This window comes from Rhinatrema bivittatum, chromosome 3 (genome assembly GCF_901001135.1).
Source record: "Rhinatrema bivittatum chromosome 3, aRhiBiv1.1, whole genome shotgun sequence".
Taxonomy (NCBI): domain Eukaryota; kingdom Metazoa; phylum Chordata; class Amphibia; order Gymnophiona; family Rhinatrematidae; genus Rhinatrema; species Rhinatrema bivittatum.
Window position 1 is genome coordinate 459,735,840 of NC_042617.1, and position 19,542 is coordinate 459,755,381.

Here is a 19,542-nt window from a genome sequence, read left to right on the forward strand (position 1 = left end):
ACAGAGTACAAAGTTGTTCTATTAATTTCCTAATATAGTGACATTTCCTCAGTGTTTATTTTCTCTTAAAAGAATTCTGTTGGCGTTTAAAAAGAAAAAAAAAAGATATTCTGTATTTATAGATTGCTGGGAAGTACAAGTTACTTCCACAGGTATGTAACTCATAAAAAAAAACTAAAAACCTGTTAATTAAGCACTTATTAGACTAAAACTATGTTTATATCACAACTAAAACTGAAGTGATGCTATGTTTGTATACTTTCTTTGTTCCATTCAATAAGCATTGGTATTTTCTCCATGTTTCGCCAACAGATTTATTATTTAAAACATGTAAATTCCGGACTATCCTTAGTGCTAAGGGGAACACAATTAAAAACATCCATAAAATATACAAAATCGATACCAGAAATTCAACTTACATATATTTAGGCTAAAATTGTCTTCTTTCTCCTAACACAGTTGATTTTTCTTTACAGGGAAACACTAGTTCACAACAAAAGGACAGTTTCTGGTACAAATGATTGGCAGAGTATTATGGAAGAAATTTTCAATTATCCTGCCAAGGAGAAGGGTAGAAAACCTTGTAGCTAATTTTCAAAGGGAAAATGCATATGGCATTGTCCCTTCAAAAATTGCCAATGAGTACAAAAGACCGTCGGACTTTGCACTTGCTTCTTCTCTGTACTTGTATTTTTTCATTTATATTCTACTTTGTGTGCAGATCTTTCCTGGAAAACAGCATACACAGATTTGAAAATCCCACCTATGAGCATTGTTTTTCAACCCTAGTGCAAATATACCCCCAAGAACATCTCCCCTCGATCCAGTTAAATGTATAGGTGATATGGGACCCTGCACATACTTTTAGCTGAACAGAGCGATGACAATTTTCAGACTCTAAACGAAATCAAAATTGAAGTGCTAACATATGCTTGAAATCTAATTTCTGCTCTGGGGCTCACTGTACATGGTGTACTAATGATTAATGAGGTCATTAGCATGCTATGAACCTATTTTGCATATAACTCAAGGGTTAACATATAACATGCTGGCATATGAGGAAAGCAATGCACTTTTCAGTTTTGTGGCTTTTGTACATAGAGAGTGCATCAATTTTAATACACGTTAAGTACTTAGAGTGTCTCTTATTAATAAATGAATATTCTCACCTACTATATGAAATCCATGACCTCAACAGCTTAGGGTACAGTATGTGGTCAGTGTGCCAGTGCTTTTGATCACTTAATTGTGTAGTTTAAAGGATAGCGCAGTTCAGTTTTTCCTCAGTGAAAAACCAACTAAATTTAGCCATGATGATTTAAATATCGTCAACATTTGTTTCACAGAACAGAAAGAAAATGAGGTATATTAGCAGGGAGAAAACAAGACAGTTTCATCTAACAAAAGGTTCATAAAAATTTCAGCACACATTCTCCTTTAAAAAATTCAGTATGCATATCAGAAAATATTCTAACGGGCCGATTCAGTAAAAACACGGGAGAGCGGACAAACGCCCGCTTTCCCGGTGCGCGCACTGGCCACTTGTCGGTGCGCACGATTCAGTATGTAAATTAGGTGGTGCGGTAGAAATGGGAAAAAAGGAGGCGCTAGGGACACTAGCGCGTCCCTAGCGCCTCCTTTTGACCCGGAGTGGCGGCTGTCAGCGGGTTTGACAGCCAACGCTCAATTTTGCTGGCGTCTGTTCTCGAGCCCGCTGACAGCCATGGGCTCGGAAACCGGATGCTGGCAAAATTGAGCGTCCCGTTTTCGGCCCGACAGCCGCCGGCCCAATTTAAATTTTTTTTTTTTTTTTTTTTTACTTTTTACACCCTTCGGGACCTCAGACTTAATATCGCTATGATAATAAGTCGGAGGGTGCACAGAAAAGCAGTTTTTACTGCTTTTCTGTGCACTTTCCCAGTGCCGGCAGAGTGTGCCCATTTTACTTACTGTATCCCGCGCGCATACCTAATAGGGCCCTCAACATGCATTTGCATGTTGAGGGCCCTATTAGGTGCCGCGGGTTGGACGCACGTTTTCTGCCCCTTACTGAATAAGGGGTAAGGGGAAACGCGCATTCAAGGGCAGGTTAACAGTGCGCTCTGTCGGAGCGCACTGTACTGTATCGGCCTGTAAGTGGGACAATGTCTCATTGACAACAAAATTTAGGTGTCAAATTCACCCATTTTGCTTCTTCTTTTCCGGTTTTTCCCTCCTCCTCCACCACCACCTCCTCTTCATGTTTCCATTTCCTCTTTTGTCTCCCCTGCCTTCTCCCCACTCTATTTCTTGAAACCTTCCATTTTTCAACTGTCATTTTTTTCTCCTGGCCAGTTCTCTCTTTCCATCCTCTGTCAGGCTGATTCAATATAAAGCACGGGAGAGCGGGCACTCCGTGTTGAGCGCCCGCTCTCCTGACGTGCCCCCAGGCACCTCTCCTGGGTGCACGATTCTCTATTTAAATGAGGTGGTGCGCTAATAAGGAGGCACTAGGGACAGTAGCGCGTCCCTAGCGCCTCCTTATTAGCGGAAGTGGCATCTGTCAACGGGTCAGACAACTGATGTTTAATTTTACCAGCGTCGATTTTCGAACCCACTGACAGCCATGGGTTCGGAAAACGGAAGCCAGCAAAATTGAGCGTCTGTTTTTGAACCTGCAGACCGGACAGATTTTTTTATTTTTTTTTTATTTTTGGGACCTCCGACTTAGTATCACTATAATATTAAGTTGGAGGGTGTTCAGAAAAGCATTTTTTTTCTGCTTTTCTGTACACTTTCCTGGTGCTGTCTATGATTATCGCCTGCCTTTGGGCAGGCGATAATTTCTGAGAGTAAAATGTGCAGCTTGGCTGCACATTTTACTTTCAGTATCCCCGGTGACTAGCTAATAGGCTCATCAACATGCATTTGAATGTGATTAGCGCTATTAGTTTTCGCAAGCTTGGCCGCATGTTTTCAAGGCGTTATTACCCCTTACAGTATAAGGGTAATAGACGCGCGCTGAAAACGCACAGCCAGACGGGTACTAAATGGTGCGCTCGGCCAATCACACCGTACTGAATCGGCCTGTGTGTCTCTCCCACCGTCCCTGTTCAGGAGAGACAGAGCAAGCAGAAAGGGGAAAGAGTAGCACTCCATATACAGTGAAGTAGAAAATTATTCAACCCCCTTGAAAGGTCAGCAGATTTGTATGGATTACAAAAGACTCTTCAGATTGTTCCAGTCAATTTGTTTATTGCAAATCAGTATTCTACTAAAGTAAATTTTCAAAGTCACAATTCATTATTTCTCTGCATTTTTTGTAAAATTTAAAAAAAAAACAAAAAACACTGAAAAATGCTTCTTGCATAAGTATTCAAACCCTGTGCTGTAGAAGCTCCAAGTTTACACATATGAAAGATATTGCCCCAACAATTGGCTTACAATTAGACCCTACCTGTGAATCATTAAAAAGGTCAACTTCTCTGGATAAAGTTACTACCATAAGCAAATTGCTGGGCAAACTGGATAGATCATTTGGTCTTTATTTGCTTTCATTATGTCATCCCCCCACCCACCAAAATAACTGCCATCAGTGGCTCTGCACTCACAATCGCTTCGGATTCTTCTCTGCTGCTCCTTTTCTAACTGGGGCTGCTGCTTTCTTTAAAAGGCATAACTCACACTAAACCTAAGCCCCGGCAGTCCCTGTACTACAGCACTTTTGTAGTGAGTATAGGAACTACAAGAACTCCAATTAACCGTGTGCCAAACGGTTTAGTTAGATCAGATGCAGCAGTCCTGAATCAAAGGAGGAGACGTTTGAACAGTTGTGCTGATAAGGGAGGTCAGATTAAGGTGCTTATCAGTTAAAACGATAAACACAATTTTCAAATCCAAGAAGGAGGGGTTATCAAGGTTTATCAGTTTTAATTGATAAGCAGAAGCCTTAATTCTAACAATACAATTCTGATTTATAGCCTGCCTTTCTAGTATAAAATACTACTCAAATGGGCAAACAGCAAATATAATTCAACAATCACAATCCAGTACACTATGGGCCAGATTTTCAAAGGGGTACGCGTGTAAGATATGCGCGTACCTCCCGAAAACCTGGCCCAAACGCCCCCTGCGCGCGCCGAGAGCCTATGTTGCATAGGATTCCGGCGCGTGCAAAGTCCCGGGGCTTTCCTGGGGGGGGGGGGGGGGGCGTGACGCGATCCGCACGTCATCGTGGGGCGAGTCGGGGGGGCGTGACACGGCCGGCGCGCCATCTGGGGGCGGCGCCACAGGCATGGTTTCGGCCTGGGGGCATGGCCGCGTCCTCCGGACCAGCCCCCAGACCAGAACATGGCGCACGGCAGCTGGCCCGGCGCGCGCAAAGTTACGCCTGCCTTGAGCAGGCGTAACTTTCGCAACAGAGGTAGGGAGGGTTTAGATAGGGCCAGGGGGGTGGGTTAGGTAGGGAAAGGGAGGGGAAGGTGGGGGGAGGCGGAAGGAAAGTTCCCTCCGAGGCTGCTCAGATTTCGGAGCGGCCTTGGAGGGAACGGAGGCAGGTTGCGCAGCTCGGCGTGCGCAAGCTGCCGATTTTGGGCAGCCTTGCGCGCGCCAACCCCGGATTTTAATGCATACGCCCGGCTACACACGTATCTATTGAAATCCCGCGTACTCTTGTTCACATCTGGTGCGCTGACAAAAGTACGCGTTTGCGCAAGTTTATGAAATCTACCCCTATGGGTTTTCCATACCTGTCCTGGGAAGTCCATAGCCAGTTGGGTTTTCAGGATATCTACAATGAGTATGCATAAGAGAAATTAGCACATAGAGTTTTTCCAGTGCATGCAAATATATTGCATGTACATTGATTATGGATAACCTGAAAACCTGACAGGTTGTGGGGTCACAAGTATATGTTTCAGAAACCCTGCAATAATCAAAAAATAAATAAATGAACATAAAAATATAATCAGCAAAAATCAATTAATAAACTTATCCATAACTAATATTTAACATCAGTAGCAGGGTATAAGTTATGAGAACTCCAGCCTGGCTGAAACTCTCCCTTATGATTAACGACTCACCTTAATAATCTTTACCCTTAGGACCAAAGCCACAAAAGCCTCACTTTAGCCACATTAATGCATTTGGTTATGTAGAAACAAAAAATAAGCAAGTTGAAAGTGATACTTTTTTACTGGGTTAATAACGTCTTTGTGAGTAGCCTTAGAGAGTTATGCTTCCAGAGGTATTTCGGAGGAGAGACCCCTCTTCGTGGGAGGGTTTGGCCGGGACTGAGTTCGGGGCTTCAACCCCCTTGGGGGTCGGAGTCGGAGGAACAGCAACGCGGACCTGCTCGCCCCACCCCCCGTGAGGTCATCGGTGGGGGACGGACTGTGTTTCCTATAAATTTGAACTGGCTACGGCGCTGTTTTGGAGGTATTTCGGAGGAAAGACCCCTTTTGGTGAGAGGGTTTGGCCGAGACTGAGTTCGGGGTTTCAACCCCCTTGGGGTCGGAGGAACAGCAACGCATACCTGCCCGCCCCCCGTGAGGTCATCGGTGGGGGACGGACTGTGTTTCCTATAAAACTGAACTGGCTATGGCGCTGTTTTGGAGGTATTTCGGAGGAGACACCCCTCTTCGTGAGAGGGTTTGGCCGGGACTGAGTTCGGGGCTTCAACCCACTTGGGGTCGGAGTCGGAAGAACAGCAACGTGGACCTGCCCGCCCCGCCCCCCGTGAGGTCATCGGTGGGGGACGGATTGTGTTTCCTATAAAATTGAACTGGCTACGGTGCTGTTTTGGAGGTATTTCGGAAGAGAGACCCCTCTTCGTGAGAGGGTTTGGCCGGGACTGAGTTCGGGGCTTCAACCCCCTTGGGGTTGGAGTCGGAGAAACAGAAACGTGGACCTGCCTGCCCCGCCCCCCATGAGGTCATCGGTGGGGGACGGACTTTGTTTCCTATAAAATTGAACTGGCTACGGCGCTCAGCCATCTGCGCACAGCCTAAGCCGCGTGCCAAAGTGGCGCACCCCTCCGGAAAGATTTTCCTCTACTTCATATTGCTTTTAAGGGCAGGAATAGAAAAGTGAAGGTTTGGACTTCCTCTCCAGGGTTGCCTGTGAGGGGACCGATGGACTCACATATCGCAAGGGGGGGGTAAGTCAATCCACTCAAAGGATAATTCCTGATATATCTTTTTCCTCGGGATCTCCTGAAGCTCAGGGGCCACAGCAGTTGTCTCAACCTAATATGGAGTCTGCTTCAGTTACCCAGTTTAATCTTCCTGGACTTAGAGACTTGGTGAAAACTAATACTGATGTGACTAACGTTTCCTCAAATTTGGAAATAGCTGGGGAACATTTGGACCCGGGACTGCGTGAAACAGTCATCACACCCATAGCTCCTCAGAATATTACTCTACGGGATGTTTGGATGTCTTTAGATAACCTGCAGAAAATCGTGACAAATTCAAAATAGAATTACTACTCTAGAAATTAAAAATGTAATGGAGAGACACAATAATCGTTTGGTACAATTAGAAGAACAAACTAATACTATGTCTACCCAGATTGATTTGCTTAAGGAAGTAAATAATTCCTTTATAAAAGATGGGGTAGTGATTCATAGGCAGATGGAAATGCTGGAAAATCAAAATTGGAGTAGAAATTTAAGGTTATTGAACTTTCCTGAAACCAGATTAATATCGGCCATTGAATTACTTAAAAAATATTTTACTGAAGTGCTATCTGTTACATCAATTGATGAAGCAGGTATATCTAAGCTTTATTATATTTCAAAGTCTAGAGTAAGGACACAAGAGGGCCAAGAGGATATGGACGTTGTCCAACACACTCCTAATTTGACATCATTTTTGGAAGCCTCTACAGATGATATTTCACAAAGGTCAACTTTATTAGTAACTTTTTGTAGAGAGAGAGAGATAAGAATCAGGTATTACAAAAATATTTTGAAAATAAAGATTATAATTTTTGTGGACAACGGATCCAAATTTTTCCTGATGTAGCCAGAGCAACTCAAATTAGGCGTAAACAATTCTTGACTTTAAAATCTAGAGAGTGTTAGCTCTTGGGGCAACATTCTGTTTAAAATTTCCCTGCAAGTGCTCTGTGATTTATCAGAAAAATAAATTTATTGTTCAAGATCCTTCCCACTTAGAGTCCTTCTTGGTGGACAAAGAATTAGGTTGAGTAATGGAACTGCAATAATTTGTTATACTCTCCTTATCTGTAAGGTGTGATTACAGATTTACCATGATTTTTATTATCTTGTTTGAGAAACCTCCCGTAATGTGGACCAAATATTACTGTTTTTGTTTGTATATGATAACAACATTGCTTGATATGATGTAATGCTCTAAAACAGAGTATTTTCCTGTGTTTTTTTTACAATGTTAAATTGTTTAAAACATTTAATAAAATATAAATTAAAAAAAAAAAAGAGAGTTATGCATCCATTATCAAATCAGACCAAAATGAGCAGCATGTCGTTAGCTCATTCTGCAGAGATATGGAAAACTAGTCCAATAAAAAAAGGTCTCATAAATGGTTTGTTGATTTTTATTTCTACAAAATATAGCAACTGAAATGCCAGGGAATATAAGAAGGCAATGTGGATTAACTTAAAAAGTGGAAATAGAACTTCCTTTAATATTGGAATGATCAATAGAACTCTACCACAGACAGTAGAACTGGATAGAGACTTAGTGAAAGACACCTACAAAATTGCAATGAAAGTAGTGGGAGGGGGTATTGTTGGGTAGGGGATCTGATAGATGATGTTTAGAGCATTCTCACTGCATAGAGGTGAGGAGAGCAAAGATCAGGTCAAGTGGCACTCCTAAAGCAACTGATATCAGAACCTACAAGGGAGGAGATTATACTGGACCTGATATTTACAAATGGAGATAGCGGTTTGACTGTCATAGTAGGTAACCAGTCAAACCTCAGAGTGGTTTGATATAAAATCAAAGGCAACCATGGGCCACACAAAGTTCAGGGTCAAGAACTTCAGAACCAGCAACATCATTAGAATAGGATAGTACCTTAGGGAGGCACTGGAAGCAGAAGAACAATGGGCTAATTCAAAAGCAGTCATATTAAAAGCAGAAGTTTTTTCTATTAGGAAATTTAATAAAAGTAACAGAAAATGACTACTATATGGTTTTCAAATGCAGTAGCTGAAAAGGTAAGAACAAAAAGATTAGCACTGAAAAAGGTAGAAAGGAAAGAAGAGGGCAAACATGATTTGGAATGATTGAGAGAAGTAGGGAATGTAGCTAGAAAAGCAAACAAATAAAAGAAAATAGTTTAAGTAGCAAACAAAGTGAAGAGACTTTCTTTTCAATATTTTTGTAAGATGGGATAAGACTGAAAGGTGAGAAAGAAGAATGTGTGGAAAGTAACAAAAAAAACACACATCATAAGAACATAAAAAGTGCCCTGCTGGGTCAGACAAAGGTCCATCGAGTCCAGCAACCTGTCTCCGACAGTGGCCAATCTGGGTCACAAGTACCTGGCAGAAATAAATACTTTAGTTCAATGTTTACCTAAAAGATCTGAGAAGAATCACAGATAGGTGGCATGAGTACACATAGTAGAGAAATAGATGCCATGCCATTTACAGAGGAAACAGTTTGCTTTGAACTAGGAAACTGAACGTGGACATAAGAACATAAGAAATTGCCATGCTGGGTCAGACAAAAGGTCCATCAAGCCCAGCATCCTGTTTCCAACAGAGGCCAAACCAGGCCACAAGAACCTGGCAATTACCCAAACACTAAGAAGATCCCATGCTACTGATGCAAATAGCAGCAGTGGCTATTCCCTAAGTAAACTTGATTAATGGCCGATAATGGACTTCTCTTCCAAGAACTTATACAAACCTTTTTTGAACCCAACTAACTGCACTAAACACATCCTCTGGCAACAAATTCCAGAGCTTTATTGTGAGTTGAGTGAAAAAATTTTTTCTCCGATTAGTCTGGAAGGCCCCCTAGTCCTTCTATTATTCGAAAGTATAAATAACCTATTCACATCTACTCTTTCAAGACCTCTCATCATCTTAAAGACCTCTATCATATCCCCCCCTCAGCCATCTCTTCTCCAAGCTGAACAGCCCTAACCTCTTCAGCTTTTCCTCATAGGGGAGCTGTTCCATCCCCTTTATCATTTTGGTTACCCTTCCCTGTACCTTCTCCATCACAACTATATCTTTTTTGAGATGCAGCAACCAGAATTGTACACAATATTCAAGGTGAGGCATTATGACATTTTCTGTTTTATTCACCATTCCCTTTCTAATAATTCCCAACATTCTGTTTGCTTTTTTGACTGCCGCAGCACACTGAACCGACGATTTCAATGTGTTACCCACTATGACGCCTAGATCTCTTTCTTGGGTTGTAGCCCCTAATATGGAACCTAACATTGTGTAACTATAGCATGGGATATTTTTCCCTATATGCATCACCTTGCACTTATCCACATTAAATTTCATCTGCCATTTGGATGCCCAATTTTCCAGTCTCACAAGGTCTTCCTGCAATTTATCACAATCTGCTAGTGATTTAACTACTCTGAACAATTTTGTAGCATCTGCAAATTTGATTATCTCACTCATCATATTTCTTTCCAGATCATTTATAAATATATTGAAAAGTAAGGGTCCCAATACAGATCCCTGAGGCACTCCACTGCCCACTCCCTTCCACTGAGAAAATTGTCCATTTAATCCTACTCTCTGTTTCCTGTCTTTTAGCCGGTTTGTAATCCACAAAAGGACATTGCCACTTATCCCTTGACTTTTTAGTTTTCTTAAAAAGCCTCTCATGAGGGACTTTGTCAAACGCTTTCTGAAAAAATCCAAGAACACTACATCTACCGGTTCACCTTTATCCACCTGTTTATTAACTCCTTCAAAAAAGTGGAGCAGATTTGTGAAGCAAGACTTGCCTTGGGTAAAGCCATGCTGACTTTGTTCCATTAAACCATGTCTTTCTATATGTTCTGTGATTTTGATGTTTAGAACACTTTCCACTATTTTTCCTGGCACTGAAGTCAGGCTAACCGGTCTGTAGTTTCCCTGATCGCCCCTGGTTCCCTTTTTAAATATTGGGGTTACATTAGCTATCCTCCAGTCTTCAGGTACAATGGATGACCTTCTAGATTACATACTTCAGGTCACAGGAGTTCAGTGGCTCAAAGTGAGCTTTCATAAGCTGAGACAGAACCATACTGAGGACCCAGGAAATAGCAAGTTGTCTGAGGGGAGGCTTCAAATGAAGCAGACCCTGCATGAAATGTACAACTATAGGATGTACAGAGATAGGCTTACCTTCTACACCGTGATAGGCACCAATTGCATTAAAGTTAACTCTAACCAAGTTGGTCTTAAGACCAGCTTTCAAAAGGTGTAGAATCAGTCAAGCAGTTTTTGTGTGGAGAAGGAGAAGGGATCCAAGACCTCGCAATCAGACTACACAGCAAACTTCCTCCACTTCAGTCCATAAGATTTCCTAGTAGAAGGCTTTCTGGAAGCCAAGAGGACCAGAGACACATTCTCTGACAAGTCAAGTGGTTGAAGAATCAACCACTTGACTTCTTGGTGGACTGGAGATTGGGATGTCTCAACCTGCACTAAGCCTGAGTGATGAGATCTGGGGAAAACTATGTCTGATCAGTTCCTGAATGGACATCTCTCGAAGGAGTGGAAACCAGATCTGTCTCAGTCAATAGAAGGCTATGAGGATCATGGTCTCCCTGTGCTTCCTGAGTTTAAACAAAGTCTTTGTTACTAGTGAAACTAAGGATATGTGTATAGATGTCTTTGGCCCCAATGAAGGGCAAAAGCATCCAAGGTTAGCTTGCTGTGTGCCCTGTGCATGAAGCAAAAGAGAGGGACATTTCTTTTCCATAGATCCATCTCCCAGATGCACCAGAGGTGGAAGATCTGATTCACTACTGCTTGGTCCAGGGACCATTAGTGGGCTCTTAAGGACCAACTCAGTCTGTCTGCCAACCCATTCTCCACACCAGCCAGATAGATGGCCCTGAGCACCATCCCCTGAGAGATTACCAAACTCCACAACTGGACTGCCTCGTGACATAGAAGGTACAAGCCTGCACTTCCCTGCTTACTGATGTAAAACATTGTCACTCTGTTGTCTGTCTGGACCAGGATAACTTTGTTGGTCAGTGGATCGCTGAAAAACCATAGAATTTACTGTATCACCTAGAGCTCGAGGAAGTTTATCTTATACTCATGTTCCAGGGTGGACCAAGAGCCCTAGGTGAAAAGCAGATCTACATGAGCCCCCCAACCCAGGTTAGATGCATTCATAGTCAGGACGATTTGAATCAGAAGAAATTGGAAGAGGACACGCTGAACCAAACTGAAATTTTCCTGGCACCAGTACAGTGTGTCCTGAAATGGCAAGGTGACCTGGATGCAGTCCTGAAGGTCTTCAGAGGCCTGAAGATACCGCAACCTCAAGGTCCATTAGGCTCTTCTGATGTACAGACATGCCATGGGAGTAACAAGAACAGTTGCAGCCATGTTACCCAACAATCTCTTTTTACCCCACCTTGGAGCTGGAGATAGAACCTAGCCTGGAGCTGATTTTACAGCTGCTGTTGGAAGCCGAAGCTGAACTTCACAATAAAAACATCTGCCTGCAGAACTGAAATGCTCAAACTGTACAAGTGTCATAAAAACAACTCACAGTAACTCTTCCTAAATCTCTCAGGTACTCACTATGATTATAACAGTACAAATCAAATATCAGCACATAGTATCTTAGCCAGCAAAACAGTATATAAAATATCATCTCGCTCTTGTATTCTCCATGTCTCCTCCTTCTGCACATATAAATCATCAAGTCAGCATTTATTTTCTGAAAGAGAATCAATATAACCTTGCAGTTATTCAGAATCCTCAAACACTTTGGTCTTATTATTCACAGTGACTTACATGGTTCAGAACAATCTGAACCTTGTTTTCACATTTCTTAGTTATCACATTGCCAGAAACAACAACTTTTTCTGTGCTTTGATTTTATGTAGACCCACTACAGCCACATTTATCTTTCCTTTCTAAAGTAAAGGTGCCTGTGCCTTGACATTTTTCAGGATTTACAATAATTAAGGGTACTGCAAGATACAAATCACCACTGATCTTGGGCTGGTGTTATGGAAAGGCATGCAATGCTCTCCTTCAATCACAAAGTCCTTCATAAATTGATATCTAGTAGCTTTGGCAGAAATGTCTCTACAACCTTTCCTTGATCATCACCTTCCATCTCATTGAATTTTATCTTTGTTCTACAGCAGTGTCCTAGTATCTTCTGACAAGGAGATCATTCTAACAAGGATTCATTATCTCTCTCTTTAGAAACAGGCACTGGAAGGAAAGCCACCTCCATTTAAATTTATTTGGTTGCATCATGATTGCCTGTCATTAGTACCTTTAGGTTTGTAGCTCCTTCATGATCATGGTTAGGGATATTTCATTGTCAGGTGAACGAAGAGAAGAGACATCCAAAAGAGGAAAAAGGCAGACAAAAAAAAAATGCCTCAGTTATCTGCCAAGGAAGACGATAACTGGCATTAGGAAGAGCCACAGCCAGCCGCAACATATCTATTCAATTGATGTCCAAATGGCTGACATTGACATCCAACTATCATTCTTCTATGAGAAACTTGTATTATAGGGGCAGCAATGGCACATGGACAATTGTTCATATTGAAGCATCAGAACACCTGCAATGGCATTTGGAAACACTAATCATAGCAATAAACATCATCATATGACAGCCAAGCAAGTTTAAGTGGCTGACACCACCACTGTGTGTGCCGTCCTCTGTGCTTCCAAAGCATCCACTCCATTCTTTACCATACAGGTGCAGTCATCTCAGAGAGTCATAGACCAATTATTGAACAGCTGGTCATCCAGTATGTATGTGGGAAGAAGCTATCTCATGAACATTCCTCCTGGTTCCCATTTAATGACTTTTGTGAATGACTTAGAGATCGTCTGCTGTAGCCTTGTTTCTACTGCAACACCTGTCTTGTAGACTGTTCAGATAATCCAACAGTAAGCATGACATGCAGTGCAGCCATCTCCACAATCATGAAAGCTGAGTGGAACTTGTAGGAAAGGCTTCAATTTACAAGAGTGAAAATATTGTACATTATGCACTGTATAGTAAACAATGTTGGAAAAATTTTAGATTTGAAGATAAAGTTTCTTCCCTCAATAAATATGGAATTTGTTTAGAAGTGTTCAAGTGTTTGTCTCGTTCTACTCTGCCTCCTCTCTCTCTTGTTTTCTGTGCCACACCTCACACAACATTCCCTGCTCTAGTAATCCCATTTCTTCCATTAGGAAACTCCAGAGTAACCAGTTAACAGCCAAATCCTTGAAATAATGTGCCTGCTAAAAAGTTAATACTTACTCTGAGGCAGGTGTTACATTTTAGGCCTCAGTAAATCTGCCCTAAATAGTGAATAGAAAAGAGCATACTGTACAATTTAGCATGCACCTGCTAAAACCTCATTTCCACCTGATGTTCCTTTATTTACATGTGTGCACGCACTCTTTTTAGCACATACATGCTTACATCCTTTCAAACTAATTTAGCAATGCATGCTATGGCTTATCTGCATAGCACAGAGAGCCTGCAACAGAGGAATGCTGGCGTGCACAGTTAGAGGCATAATCAGTAGAAAAAAGGTGGAGATAAAGTCTCTTTACAGATCATCGTGGAGGCCACACAGAGAACTGTGCACAGTTCTAGATGATGTACCTCAGAAATGACACATAGAGCCTAGAGATGGTCATGAGAAAGGTTAACAAAATAGTGTGGGGTCTGCACAAAAAGCCTTTTGATATAAGAATGAAGGACCTCAATATGTATCTTCCGTAGAACAGGGCTTCCTAAACCTGTCCTGGGGTGCCCACAGCTAATCCAGATTTCAGGACATCCGCAATGAATATTGCATGAGATAAATTTGCATATCATGGAGACTCACAGTTAGATTTTAAAAGCGTTGCTCGTACAAAATCACCCCCATATGTGGGCCATGCACGAGCAAAGCAAATTTTAAGAAGCCAAGAAGTATGCATGAAAAGAAAAATTATTTTGATTGACCCTATTCTTTTGTGCGGATGATGGAGTTGAGATTCAGACTGATATGGACACGATGGCCCCTGCCCTGCAGTTCTAATTTATCAATCAAAATAACCATTCTTTCATGAAACATACTCTTAAGTTACGATGCAATTCTAGACATAGGGCCTGATTTACTAAGGATTTTTTCCCATTCAGTCTCTATTGGGAAAAAAGTCTAGTAAATAAGGCCTTTATTTTCTTATTTTGATTCCTCCCTCCACTTATGATTCTCCAGCTGTTCCTCCCCTCCTTTTCCTTTATATTCTGTTTTTCGGCATTTCAAAGTGGATTTCATTCAGGTACTATAAAGAAGATACTTTGAGCTTCTGTCCAAGTATCTTCTCCATCCCCAGCTGCTCTTCCCCTTCTTTCAGCCTACTTCCACCCCCCCCCCCCCACCCCCCGAGCTTCTTCCCTTCTTCTCTGGGCTGCCAGCACAAAGTACCATGCTCCCAACCCCCACCATACTGAGAGGCAGGAGGTACTGAGATCAAATCCAAGCTGCAAGCTCCACACCTGGGTACCTCAAGGCAAGCAGACACCTGCAGGAGAGGAATGACTCACTGATTAGCAGGAAAGAATTAGAAGACAACCTGGGCACTGGGCAGGTAAACAAGAGTATGCTTTGCTGCACACCATCCCCTCCATGAACCAAGAGGAAGGCTGCAGAAGGGATGTCATCTGACTGGCTGTAGACAGGAGCAGGACCTAGAAGGCAGACGCAACAAGAGCAGGCTCTGCCTCCTTCCAACCCAGTACTTGTACAGCAGGCAAGTCAGAGGACTTACTCAGGCTCAGTCCATACGCTCAGCGCATAGGACTCTGGCTTTGCTTTGCTGCTTGCCTGGCTCTAGTGGCTCCTTCCCCCTTGCCTCATGGTAAGCACAGGATGAGACTGGTGTAGGGCTGCTGGCAGAGGCAGAAGTATATGGGGATTGAGGGAACAGCCAAAGTAATTGTCATCAAGCCCCCGAGCTCCGTGGGTCAGATGGAAACTTTTAGCGGGTCTAACTCTGGGCCATGTGCTGTATTTTGAACAACCCTGCTCTATACTACTCAAAAAAATACTTAACAAGAGGGAGAAAAGATCAGGTCTTTAAAATGTAGCACTTTGTTCAACACAATAAAATTAGTAGACCTGAAGACCTGAAATGAAAGGGAATCAATTTCATTAACATAAGGAAAGTAATTTTCTACAGTCTCTTTTTCATGATTCAACATTTCTGAAGTCAATAATTTATAACAGGTTAAATATGTGACAAGTAAACTGGTGTTTGGAATGAGGGATGTTACTGATACAGAGAGGAACTTGATAGAAAAGATTCTATGCTATTAATATTAATAAAATGGTCTTCAGCTGCCTTACTATCTGACCTAAAAAGCTCTTACCCTTTCTCAACACTGGCGTGTACTGCTGATACAATGTCTTCAAGGACCTTTAGAGGCTCTTTTGCCAAAGGGACGTCAGCTTCATTTCCACTGTTATAAAAAAAAATGCAAACAAGAAATAAAAGACTTGTATTTACATCATTACCATCTTATAGCTCTAGAAACCTACCTACAGTTTTGACATGGTTCATTAACTATAAAGCAACAGTGCTATTGACCATGTAGTTCTATTTAAAAACTTCATTGTTGTCTTATTACTCCTGCATTTTTATTTTGCTCCCAGTTGGTCAATACACAAAAGAAAAATGGTACAGTCTTTGCATTTCTTAGCATATTAAAAATTATCCAGCAAATAGCTGTTGGCTAGAAAAAGCAAGGACCTTTAATTTAGCATGAAAGTGGTCAACATTAAACCTATAAGTATCCTTTGGTTAAGTAATAACGCATGTCAGGAAGTAATTTTTTTAAATTATTCTGGATAGTGACACCTTCAATACTTTTCATTTTAATGCCTAAGGCACAAGTTCATTTTCTCATGCAGTTCTATGCACAATTACAGCAGTCCATAAATATTAACAATAATATTAAACCAACTGGAAAGTGACAATATTCATTATAAAGCAATACCCTGGAGTGTTCCACTGGCATTAGTATAAGAAAGGAATTTCTGAAATAGTTGCAAAAAAGACAGATAGAGTTCTATATTAATTTAAATTGAGAGTATTATTTTGCTGGAGGTGTATTTATTCAAATACATCCAAACAAATGACTTAAAATGTAAATCATCTATATGATAACCCCCTTGTTAATACAATATAGGGGAAAAAAGAAATAAAAAATGCCATTTAGTCCACAACTTGAGTGCTACACTATCTTAATATAACAAAAATTCAACAACCCATCCTCCACCCATTCCTAATTGTAATTCATATCGCAGATGACATCTTGCCTTTAAGAAAATCTTCTAAATCAACAGGACTAATAAAAATAGGGACAGTAACTTTCAAACTAGTGCACAGGCACACATATAAAATAGCCCTGGCGTGCAAATGTTTGCTTTCAACTTTAAGCTTGTGTGTGCACAGCAGTATAAGTTGGCTTTGAAGCTCACAAGTGAGGGAATTTTATAGCAGAAGCATGTCAAGGCCATAACCAGTTTCACTAATTCATCCACCAGTTTGCCAAGTCTAGAACTAGGTCCTCCAAAGCCTCCTGGTTCTTCGGTCCGCACTTCCCCCAGTTAACCCAGACCTCTCAAACACTTCACAAATACCCTGGAAACAGTTTTAATAAGACTTACACCTCATCCATAGCAAAAGTAACTTTGTGCAGAAATATACCAGGCACATAGCTACTTGCACGCATAATCTCTTTGCCCTATTCCGGAACACCCATGCCCCACCCACATTCACCCCCATTTTTCCCCCGATGCGAGATATTTGTGTCTTGGTACTTGTGCGAGCATATGGATGGGCTTATAAAATCGGGTGGTCATGCATGTGCTAGATGTGTGCATATCTCCCAATTTTGGTAAGCGCCCAGCTTTTAAAATTCACTTAAAAGTCAATTTGGATTGACCTAGTGAGGTGATTCAGTAGAAAATAAACAAAAGGAAGAGGAACTGACCTGGTCCAGGGCCCTGCACTCCCCACTAACATAGTCCACTGCACGTGCTTCCAAAATTAAAAAACTGAAGTCCTCTGGGCCTTCCCTAATCCCACCCCTGGAACGTTTTTACCCCATCCATGGATCTTAGATATCCAAAGGGGACAGAAGTGATCCATAGTCATTCCTGCCCCACTGGGTCAGGAGTACTAACTTAATATTAACATTTATATGGACATTTCAAGAAGTATTCAACTATTATCCAAAGCTCTTTGATATAACTGCAGGAAAACTCTTCTACTAGATTATGGTACAAGAGATACATCAAGAGAGCTTAATTTTCTGGCCTATAAAGACCTTTATAACTGAAAAAACATTTTCAACACAAATTTTTATCTAGAACTAGGACAAAAGTGATCAACAATGTAGCTCTCGTAAATATGGTCGCTTGTGAGGACTATAACAAATCTGAAATATTCAAATTGTCTATAGATGTAATAGTGTAAGTCTCCTCCTTCTGAACTCACCATCCATCTAGGAGAAGAAAGATGACATATCTTAGTAATAAGTGAACAGACTCAGAAAGGACCTTCAAAATTGTAGTCATGTACTTTAAAAATATAAAAAAAATAAAAATAAAAATCTTTCAGGGTGAAAACAAAGCCTAGATTTGAGAAAGCTAATAAATCTCAAGCTCCAGTTTTTCATGGCATTCTCCAAGGATTCAGTCTTGTTATGCAGTAAAAGACTGCCCTTAAAAACAGCCATATTAGAAGAATGAAATGTCAAAATCTGGCCTCCCACAATTTTATTTATTTATTTATTTATTGTTTTTGTTATACCGAGTTTCATGACAGGCATCACATCAACCCGGTTTACAATTAACAGAATGTGTAAAGCATAACGTAACGTAAAACAATGTTCTCAATAAGAACCTTGAACTTTAAATACAGTGAATCAGATAAAGGATGTGAGAAAGTTACAATAAAATAGGGAAATTAACTTGGAACTGGAAGAGGGGAGAGATTGAACAGAGCAATATTTACATTTCAGCCTATTAATGTAATAGAGTAGCAGAGTGAGTAAATAAGAATATGTGAGTAACTGTGGCGGTACATCACTATGAAACGGTACATAAATAACCAAATGCATAAATATTGCAATGGTATGATAAAAGCTCAGCAGGTTTTAATGAGTGTCAATTTAAGGTTGGTTGAATCGTATTTAGGTCCAGTTATTGGAGAAGAGTTTGTGCTATTGAGTGGAGGTTTTATTCAAGGCTTGGAAAAGCTTTTTTGAAAAGCCAAGTTTTTAGTCTTTTCCTAAATGTTAGAGAGCATGGCTCCTGTCTCAAATCTGGTGGGATAGAGTTCCAGAGAGTTGGACCTGCTGAAGAGAAGGCTCTGAGACTCAATGATTTATGTTGGAAGGTTTTGGCCTTTGGAATTTGGAGTGACTCTTTGTAGTATTCCCTGATGGGTCTGGCGGAAGTGTATTTTTTAAGAGGTATTTGTCGGTCGAGGTGCGTGTTTTGGTTGATAGTTTTGTATATGATGTTGATGGTTTTGTACATGATTCTATAGTGGATCGGTAGCCAATGGAGGCCCTTGAGGATAGGTGAAATGTGGTCCATTTTCCTGGAGTTTGTAAGGACTCTGGCTGCAGAGTTCTGAACCATTTGTAAAGGTTTGGTACAGGAAGCTGGGAGGCCTAGTAGTAATGAGTTGCAATAATCTAATTTGGAAAAGATTATTGCTTGCAGAATTGTTCTAAAGTCCTGGGCGTGGAAAAGTGGTTTAATTCTTTTCAGAATATGTAATTTGTAGAAGCAGTCCTTGGTGGTTTGGTTAATGAATGGTTTGAGGTTGAGTCAATTGTCCAGGATGGCTCCTAAATCTCTTACGTGGGCTGTTTGAAGGAGTGTGGGTGGTTTTGGGAGTGTATTATTGTTTTCCGGTGATATGAGCAGGAATTCTGTTTTAGAAGCATTAAGTACAAGGTTTAGACTGGTGAGGAGAAGTTTAATTTCTAATAAGCAACTGTCCCAGTATTCCATTGTTTTTGATATTGATTCTTCTATGGGGATCACGATCTGTACGTCGTCTGCGAAAAGGAAGTGTTTCAGGCTTAGTTTTGTAAGAAGTTGACATAGTGGTAGGAGGTAGACATTGAATAGTGTGGGTGAAAGTGATGAACCCTGCGGCACCCCCCTATTAGAATGGTGGTATTGGGATTCTTTATTGTGAATTTTGACTCTATATCCTCTATTTGCTAGAAATGTTTTGAACCAGTTTAGTGTGGCACCTGTTAAACCAATGTTTGCCAGCTGTTTTAGAAGGAGGGCGTGGTTGACGGTGTCAAAGGCCGCCGAAAAGTCAAG

The 19,542-nt window shown here is 41.2% G+C and overlaps 1 protein-coding gene across 1 annotated transcript in view; it reads right to left on the minus strand.

Moving 5' to 3' along the window:
* Nucleotides 1-19,542, minus strand: part of NBAS (neuroblastoma amplified sequence) — a 1,239,997-nt gene that overhangs the window by 320,228 nt on the left and 900,227 nt on the right. Inside the window, exon 48 of the mRNA XM_029595926.1 lies at nucleotides 15,558-15,647. Coding sequence (XP_029451786.1) covers nucleotides 15,558-15,647 — 90 coding nt within the window. The remainder of the gene's footprint in view (nucleotides 1-15,557; nucleotides 15,648-19,542) is intronic.